The sequence below is a fragment of the Chaetura pelagica genome, unplaced genomic scaffold, assembly GCF_000747805.2.
Source record: "Chaetura pelagica isolate M959 unplaced genomic scaffold, ChaPel_1.0 scaffold755, whole genome shotgun sequence".
NCBI classification, from domain to species: Eukaryota; Metazoa; Chordata; class Aves; order Apodiformes; family Apodidae; genus Chaetura; species Chaetura pelagica.
In genome coordinates, this window is record NW_009953189.1 from 4680 (window position 1) to 14037 (window position 9358).

The window sequence follows — 9358 nt, forward strand, 5'->3', positions numbered from 1 at the left end:
GAGGAGGGGCGGAGGCGGAGGAAGGGCTGAGGGAGAGGAAGGGCTGAGGCAGAGGAAGGGCTGAGGCAGAGGAAGGGCTGAGGCAGAGGAAGGATTGAGGCAGAGGAAGGATTGAGGCAGAGGAAGGAAGGGCTGAAGCAGCTGATGCTGCCACAGGAGCAGCTCCTGGAGGTCAGTGGGAGCAGGGATTGGGGTTCATGTGTCCTGCACTTCTCCTTTCCAGGGAAGAGGAAGGAGGAAGAGCCAGAGGCAGCCAGGAAGGGTCCAGGCACCAGAGCTGCAGACAGAGGGTGGGCCTGGGAAGTGGTGCTTCATTTCTTCCTGGTAAGCAGGGCCCAAACTCACCTCAGCCCTCCTGGAGCTGGGGCAGAAGGGCTGGAGTGTCACCCCAGGGAGCAGGGGACAGGACGGGCTGATCCCACCAAGCTGAGGGCACCAACCAGCAGAGCTTTGTCCTCTCCTGGTTCCCCAGGGCCTGAGCAGGAGCCCCCACCTTCCTCCCCCCAGGAAATGCCACCTGCAAACATCTCAGGTGGGGATGAAGGTGCCCAGGTGGCTCAAAACAACCAGATGCTATTTGATGGTTGGACTTGATGATCCTCAAGGTCCCTTCCAACCAGGATGGTTTGATGATTCTTGTCCCTCCTCACACACCCCAGCCCTGGGGGGGCAGCCCCCAAAGGGGTGTTTTGTGGGGTCCCTAAAGATGAAAGCCCTTGGGATAGCAGTGGGTGAGAGCTGAGATGGGTGCCCAGCAGTGGCACAGGGTGCAGGCAGCTCCTTCCTGCTCTCCCAGGAGGACCAGGCACCACTTGAAGGCACCAATTCACACTCCAGGCTTTAACACCCCTCACCACCTTCCCAGCCATGATGGAGACAATGCCACCCTCAGCCAGGACAGCTGGGAAGTGCAGGAAAACCTCCCCTGCTTCCACCCCATCCCAAGGAACTCCCTGGCAAAACTTTAACCTCCTGCTGCTGGGGAGGAGGGAAGGACTTCAGGACACAAATTGTCCTTTGCCCCCAGGGCAGGACAAGCCTGGGAAAGTGCTCCAAGCAAATCTCCATCCCTGCTCTGCTCAACACCCCACCAGCTCCTTGTGATCTTCCCGAGGGCTCCAACCCACCTAGATGATTCTTTAGGGTTAAAAAGTAACTTTTAGAGCAAAAAGAAAAATAAACAACCCCACAGGAGTCCAACTCTGGGCTGGTTTTTGTTCCTTTCCTTTGGAAAAGCCCATTTTCACAGCAGGTTTTTGGAAGGTCTGACAAAAACCCAGCAGTGTGGCCACCACCAACCCACCCTGCTGATGTTCCCCCCCCCACCACCAGTTCACGTGTCCCAGGTTGTTTCTCCCCAAAACCCCCCAAGAAATGATCCAACCCCAAAAAGCTTTTTCCTCCTGCCCAAGCCCTTGGGCATCATCTCACCTCCACCTGCTTCCAACCCAGGTCAACGTCTTCGTGATAGGGATGCTCAAGACCTTTGGGATCTTCTTTGTGGCTTTCCAGGAGGAGGTGGGAGGTTCCTCTGAGCAGCTCAGCTGGATCGGGTCCATCATGTCCTCCCTGCGCTTCCTAGGAGGTGAAGTTCCCTCCCATCCCTAAGGATTGGGGCAGCATTCCCACCTCAGCCCCCTTTGCTCTGCTTTGTGGGGTGCCCTGCAGACCCCCTGGCCAGCCCAGGTTCCTGCAAGGTGGACACAGCTCAGACCCAGGTATCTGGGCCAGGGATGGGGGTTGTGTCTGCAGCAGGTTCAGTGTCCACCTTCAGACCAAAACCTCCCCCCCTTCACCACCAGTTTGACCACCTCTGAGCTGAATGATTCCCAGCTGTGGAGCCTGGGGTGGGTTGGGAAGCAAACACAGGACATCTGGGCTTTGACACCTTCTCCTGAGCTCCTCTGGTAGAAGGAAAAGTCTCTTGGCCACTCTCCTAAATCCTAACCCATCCTGAATTCCTTCTGTCCCTCCCAGGGGGCCACACCCCCCAGCTGCAATGACCCCCCCAAGTCCTGCAAAGCCTCATCTGGCATCTCCAGCTTCAGTTTTCTCCCTCCTCTTCCCTTCCAGCCCCGGTGGTGTCCATGGTCTGCAGGAGGCTGGGGGAGAGACCCACCTCCATCCTGGGGGCTGGGCTGGTTGTGGGGGGCTGCCTGCTGAGCACCCAGGCCACCAGTGTCCCCTTCCTCTACGTCTCCATGGGACTTCTCCTGGGTGAGCAACCAAGGACTCCTGGTTGGGCTGAGACTTCCCTGGGCACGAGGAGTAAAAGCAGCTCCTGAAACGTTCAACCAGGCAGGTCCTGAGACAGGGAAACAGCCTTTCTGGGAGACACTGTGAGACCTGAGAGCAGCTTCCAGTGCCTGGAGGGGCTCCAGGAAAGCTGGGGAGGGACTTGGGACAAGGGCAGGGAGGGAGAGGCCAAGGGGGGATGGATTAAAACTGGAAGAGGGAGATTGAGGCTGGAGATAAGGAGGGAATTCTTTGGTGTGAGGGTGGTGAGAGCCTGGCCCAGGTTGCCCAGGGAAGCTGTGGCTGCCCCATCCCTGGCAGTGTTGAAGGGCAGGTTGGATGGGGCTTGGAGCAGCCTGGGCTGGTGGGAGGTGTCCCTGCCCATGCAGGGGGGTGGATCTAGAAGATCTTGAAGGTCCCTTCCAACCCAAACCCATCATGATTCTGTGACACCCCACAGCTTCATGCTGAGGACCACAAGATACCAGTTGCAGTATCATAGACCAAACTAACTTAGCTTTTTTCCCAGACCCACCATGAATGAACCTTTTCCAACCACCACTAGAAGTGCACCAGCCTCAACCCCTCCCAGCTACTAGAGACCACCCATGAAATATTTCTCCCTCCTGATTTCAACCCTACAGAGCAGCTCCACCACCAGCACAACATTGAGCAGTTTGGGTGGGAAGGGACCTTCAAGATCATCCAGATCCAACCTCCCTGCATGGGCAGGGACACCTCCCACCAGCCCAGGTTGCTCAGAGCCCCATCCAACCTGCTGGAGATCTTCTTTCTCCCCTTCCTACAGGTCTGGGCTTCTCCTGCCTCTACCAGGCAGCTGCAGTGATGACAGCCAAGAGCTGCAGGACACGCTTGGGTTTCTCCAACGCCCTCGCCCGCTCTGGGATGGGCCTGACCTTCCTCATTGCACCCTTCACCCAACTCCTCATCGATTTTTATGGCTGGCAAGGTGACACCATCTCTCATATTTGGTCCAGTCCCACCACCAGGGTGGTCTGTGATTGTATGTTTCGTTAAGAGGGAAGCTGTGGCTGCCCCATCCCTGGCAGTGTTGAAGGGCAGGTTGGATGGGGCTTGGAGCAGCCTGGGATGCTGCTGGTGGGAGGTGTCCCTGCCCATGCAGGGGTTGGGGCTGGATGATCTTGAAGGTCCCTTCCAACCCAAACCATTCTATGTTCTAGGCAGGATAAGAGGATCTTTTGAAAACTTACAATGGATGCACCAGGGGATGACTCTGCCTCTTCCAGGACACCTGGTTAATGACTCAACCCTTTCTCAGTCATTAAATTAAGCCAGAAATCTCAGAAACCCTATTTTTACCCCACTTTTTCAGGCCAGCTGGAAGGTTTGTCATGTGCAATGGACTTCTAATGAGGGGATAAAAAAACCCCCAAACTCCACATCCCAAAGATAGCTCTGGATTTGGTCCCTGCATCCCAGAGAAAGGCACTTCCAGCTGGGAAACCAGGAACAAAAGCTCCTGTAAGAAACCTTAGAGCTTTCTCCATGTCCAGTATCAACTACATCCTACTCTAGAAAGATCATTTCCTCCTGCGGTTCCTTCCCCATGCCAAGAAAAAAGCATCTTCTGTCTTCCCTCAGGTACTCTCCTGATTTTTGGAGGCATCATGATGAACCTTGTGCCTTCCAGCTTGTTGCTGAGACCCAGAAGCACCCAAGCAGCACCAGAGTCCTCTGCTCAACACCCAGCTCGTGGGTCTTACATGGGAAAGAAGGACTCAGAAACCCTTGATGGATGCTCAGGTGACACCACTGGCAAGGCAACCCAGCTTGGCAGGACACAGGACCTTCCCACCACAGAGGGACTCCTGAAGTCCCACACTGGAGATGTGTTGACTTTGGAAGAGCTTGAGAAACCCCCCATGGACTCCCCAGGAACAGCCAGCAAGGCCAAGAGAGGCTCCAAATCCCTTCCAGTGACCACCAAAGCCAACTCGGAACCTCTCCTGGATTTCTCCCCACTGAAGGATCCCATCTTCAGCATTTTCACCTGGTCTTTTTTTTTCAGCCACTTGGCCTATTTTGTGCCCATCTTCCACCTGGTGCCCAGAGCCAGGACCCTGGGGATCAGCAGCATGGATGCCTCTTACCTCATCTCAGTGGCTGGTAGGCAAAAGAACCTTTTCAAGTCATTTCTCATGTCAAGGAGGCCCAAAGAGGGAAGGAAACCAACACAAACCTTGCCAAGAAACAGCCCCAAAGATGTCCTAGAATAAATCTGCCAGGAAGAGGTTCAGCTCTCAGCTTTTATCCCTCTTTCTGAATATCCAGAGTTGCTTTCTCTCCCATCTCCAAAGTCATTCTGATGTGGTGGGTTGTTCTCCCAACCCAAGGCAGATGATCCCCCATCCTCACTCCACCAAACCCCACAGGTTTCCAGTTCCAGAGGTGCTCCCTGGTCTTCCAAATCCTTCCCCCCACAGCCCCTGCTTCCCTCCAGCCCCCAAACCACAGGAACCCAGAGTCACTCAGACCCCAAAACCTCTAGTTTGCCCCAGGAATCTGTGCAGAGAGAGAAAAATTCCATAGGGGGGGAAAAATCCCACCCCAAACACAACCACATTCACCTGGATCTACCTCATTTAGATTTAGCACCTTCCCCTCCAAGGGGGGAGGGAGGAGGAAACCAACCCACAACCTCCCAAAAACCAACCCCTTGCCAGGTAATGAGCAGGGATTAGCACTAAAATAGCAGCAGGTTAAGAAAGCAGCTCCAACCTCAATCAGGAGAAATTATTTTATTGCACAAAAAGAAAATGATTCACTTCCACTCTGCTGTGTAACAGTTAGAAATGACATTGAGGAGCAATTAATCTGACCTGTTAAATGAAGAGTGGGAGGGACACAGGGGTCAGCAAGAGATGAGCTGCCAGGGAGGGCTCCTCTGATCTTCAGCTCATCCAAATCCATCCTTGAGAGAGGTAAAAACAAATCAAGTATCCAAAGTTTTGCTGAGCCTTGACAAAAAAAAATTAAACAGCTCCTGTTTCTCCTTCATGTTCTGCTTCTGATCTGTCTTGAAAATGAGATCAAGCAGCAAATGTATCTTCCCTGGGTTTCCTGAAGGGCATTTATCTACTGGAAGGAGGACATGGGGTAATGCATTCAAACTGGAGGAGAGGAGATTGAGGTTGGATGTTCCAAACTCCTGTTTTGGGGCTCAAACCCACAGGAACAGGGTCATTACTCTGCTGCTGGCAGGGTTCAAATGTGGGGTTTCCCTTCTGTTTTTTTAAGTCCTGTGTCCTGTTCTGGAGCCCCCAGTATAAGGAGGAGATGGAGCTCCTGGGGAGAGTCCAGAGGAGCCACAGAGATGATCCAAGGCTGGAGCAGCTCTGCTCTGGAGCCAGGCTGGGAGAGTTGGGGTGTTCAGCCTGGAGAAGAGAAGGCTCCAGGGAGACCTTAGAGCAGCTTCCAGTGCCTGAAGGGGCTCCAGGAAAGCTGGGGAGGGACTTGGGACAAGGGCAGGGAGGGATGGGATGAGGGGGATGGATGAAAAGTGGGAGAGGGAGGTTGAGGTTGGAGATGAGGAGGGAATTCTTTGGTGTGAGGGTGGTGAGAGCCTGGCCCAGGTTGCCCAGGGAAGCTGTGGCTGCCCCATCCCTGGCAGTGTTGAAGGGCAGGTTGGATGGGGCTTGGAGCAGCCTGGGCTGGTGGGAGGTGTCCCTGCCCATGCAGGGGGTTGGGACTGGATGATCTTGAAGGTCCCTTCCAACCCAGACCATCCTGTCATCCTATGATATGTCATATATAACAAATAAGATAGAAATAAGAAGGAGTTTTCAGGTGGGTGCTCAGCCCTTCCCTGCAGCTTCACAGAGCCCTGTGCTGCACCAGGGGCACTTGGCAAGGCAAAAAAAAAAGCAATAAATTGATTTTACAACAGCCTGAAACCACCTCAACCTGGTCAGGTTCCTCCAGGCAGGTGGAATCAGGAGGTGTTTCAGACCCAACATGATGCAAAAGAGCCCAAATCATGGGAAATCAAGTCATTTTGAAGGCTCTGGTGACATCTCCTTTTCCTCCCAGGCATCACAGAGATGCTGAGCCAGCTGCTCTCAGGCTGGGTAGCTGACCAGAACTGGACCAAGAAGTATCACTACCACATGGCTTACCTTGTCCTCAGTGGCATCACCAACCTGCTGTGTCCTCTGGCCACCACCTTCTCCTCACTCCTCACCTACTCCGTGGTCTTTGCCATCTTCTGTGGGGGCTTCATGGCTCTGGTCCTCCCTGTGCTGGTGAGTAGGGTATTAAACACAGTATCTGGTCTTTCCAACAGGATTTCAGGTTTATCCCAAGCCCTCCCAAAAAGCTGAAGCACCCTGGAGGGTTGCAGACCCACCTGAGAAGGCTCTTCCTTCCTGTCTTCCCAGTTGGAGCCACTGGGGAGTCCCAAATTGCCCCTCTGACCCATTTCCTGGAACCCCCAGCCCAGATGTCATGGAATTTAGTGCTGATTTTGAATGACCTGGCTCTGCTAATTATCTCCAACACCCCCCCTTCCTGAAGGAGACTCCTCCAGGTCACAGGAAATAAATGGATCCATCCCAATTCCTGTCTCACTAATCAAACAGAGGGATGTCCACATCTGCTCCTGATCCCAGAATTCTAACACCAGTGACAGCAGGATCTGGAGAGGGAAGGTACATTCCTTTCTGGAAAGGAATTCAGAGTTTAAAAGACCTCCCTCAAAAGTCTTAAGAGCATTAGGAGTTGCTGTGGGAGATGCCCAAGCAGCTGGAAGACAGAAAAACATCTGGTATCCCAGTCATTTCCATCCTGGCCTGAAGGAGGTGACCAGATCCCAGGCTGGAGCAGATCTAGAGAAGCCAAGTCCTTTCAAAACTGCAGCTGAAAAAGAGAAAGTAAAGTTAAAACCAAAAATGGAATCTCTTTGTGTCTTCCTGTGACCTCCATCCATAATTATCCCACTGGGTTTTCCAAACAGGTGGATCTGGTGGGTGTGGAAAAGCTCCACAGCTACTTGGGTTTTGCTGCCTTCTTTGCTGGGATTGCAGCTATCAGTGGACCTCCCCTGGCAGGTAACTCTTGTCTTCAGTATCTACCCACCTCAGCCATCCAGGGATCAAACATGGTCCTGGCTCCCTTTCCTACCCCTGGGCATCCAGGGATGGGGTTTTTGTCCAAGCAGGGGGAAAAAAAACAAGGCATTTTTCAGAAATGTACCTTTTAGACAGGCAGTGGGTTTGGCTGTCAGGCTGAAACAGCCCAGGAGCACTGGGGGAAAAAGCTGCATGGAAATCAGGGAATGGGTTTGGGATGGGAAGGGCCTTAGAGATCATCTAGATCCTCCCAGCAGCCCAGGCTGCTCCAAGCCCCATCCAACCTGCCCTTCAACACCCCCAGGGATGGGGCAGCCACAGCTTCCCTGGGCAACCTGGGCCAGGCTCTCACCACCTCACACCAAAGAATTCCCTCCTCATCTCCAACCTCAATCTCCCTCTCCCAAGTTTCATCCATCCCCCTCATCCCATCCCTCCCTGCCCTTGTCCCAAGCCCCTCCCCAGCTTTCCTGGAGCCCCTTCAGGCACTGGAAGCTGCTCTAAGGTCTCCCTGGAGCCTTCTCTTCTCCAGGCTGAACACCCCAACTCTCCCAGCCTGGCTCCAGAGCAGAGCTGCTCCAGCCTTGGATCATCTCTGTGGCTCCTCTGGACTCTCCCCAGGAGCTCCATCTCCTCCTTATACTGGGGGCTCCAGAACAGGACACAGGACTTAAAAAACCAGAAGGGAAACGCCACATTTGAACCCTGCCAGCAGCAGAGTAATGACCCTGTTCCTGTGGGTTTGAGCCCCAAAACAGGAGTTTGGAACATCCAACCTCAATCTCCTCTCCTCCAGTTTGAATGCATTACCCCATGTCCTCCTTCCAGTAGATAAATGCCCTTCAGGAAACCCAGGGAAGATACATTTGCTGCTTGATCTCATTTTCAAGACAGATCAGAAGCAGAACATGAAGGAGAAGAGCAACAGCCACATTCCTGTGGATTTGATCCCCAAAACAGGTCTCTGGAACACTGAACTTGGCCCAGGGGGGTCACGTGGCAAGACTCAGCAGCAGCCCCACCACAGAGGCCCTGAGACAGAAGGAGAAGTCTCAGTAATCTCTTGTTTTGAAGAAGATTATGCAGCTCAGCCACAAGAGCTCCTGGTACCAGAGATAAGGAGAAGGAAAAGCCTTTTCCTCCTCTGCCTCTGCCAGAAACCCAGGGCAGTTTGGAGCAGCTGGTGGATTTCAAGCACTTGGAAGTGTTTCCAGTCACTGCTTATGAGTGAGGGACTTGGTCTCCTCCAAACACCTGGACAAAGCTTTTCTTCTCCTTGACAGCCCTTCAGCCAAATCTCAGAGCTGGAGCTCAGCAAATCCCTCAGTCCTCCCCATGTGAACAAACCAGAAACTAGGAAACCAGAGCAGTGATGAGCAGAGCTCCCTGGCAGGCAGCTCAGCCTGGGCTCTCCTGTGAAGTTCAGCCTGGAGAAGAGAAGGCTCCAGGGAGACCTTAGAGCAGCTTCCAGTGCCTGAAGGGGCTCCAGGAAAGCTGGGGAGGGACTTGGGACAAGGGCAGGGAGGGATGAGGGGGATGGAAGCACTGAGGAGACTCCAGCACCTCCCTGGGCAGCCTGTCCCAGGGCTCTGTCACCCTCACAGTCAACAAGTTCCTCCTCCTGTTCAGCTGGAACCTCCTGTGCTCCAGTTTGTGCCCAGTGCCCCTTGTCCTGTCACTGGGCACTGCTGGGAGGAGTCTGGCCCCATCCTGCTGACACCCCTGGAGATAGAGGAGGGTTGATGAGATCCCCCCTCAGTCTCCAGCTCTCCCAGCCTCTCCTCACACAGCAGACACCTCCACCCCAAGTATTGCTGCTGAGGACACCAGGAAGGGCTGTTAGTGAGAGGACAAGGGGGGATGGATGAAAAGTGGAAGAGGGAGATTGAGGTTGGAGATGAGGAGGGAATTCTTTGGTGTGAGGGTGGTGAGAGCCTGGCCCAGGTTGCCCAGGGAAGCTGTGGCTGCCCCATCCCTGGCAGTGTTGAAGGGCAGGTTGGATGGGGCTTGGAGCA

At 53.9% G+C, this 9358-nt stretch overlaps 1 protein-coding gene across 1 annotated transcript in view; it reads left to right on the plus strand.

Moving 5' to 3' along the window:
- Nucleotides 1–223: 223 nt before the first annotated feature.
- Nucleotides 224–9358, plus strand: part of SLC16A4 (solute carrier family 16, member 4) — a gene marked incomplete at its 5' end in the record, with an annotated part of 12751 nt that continues 3616 nt past the window's right edge. The window contains 7 exons of the mRNA XM_009997351.1: nucleotides 224–324; nucleotides 1453–1585; nucleotides 2074–2217; nucleotides 3044–3205; nucleotides 3859–4383; nucleotides 6307–6518; nucleotides 7229–7322. Of these exons, the coding sequence (XP_009995653.1) occupies nucleotides 224–324; nucleotides 1453–1585; nucleotides 2074–2217; nucleotides 3044–3205; nucleotides 3859–4383; nucleotides 6307–6518; nucleotides 7229–7322 (1371 nt within the window). The remainder of the gene's footprint in view (nucleotides 325–1452; nucleotides 1586–2073; nucleotides 2218–3043; nucleotides 3206–3858; nucleotides 4384–6306; nucleotides 6519–7228; nucleotides 7323–9358) is intronic.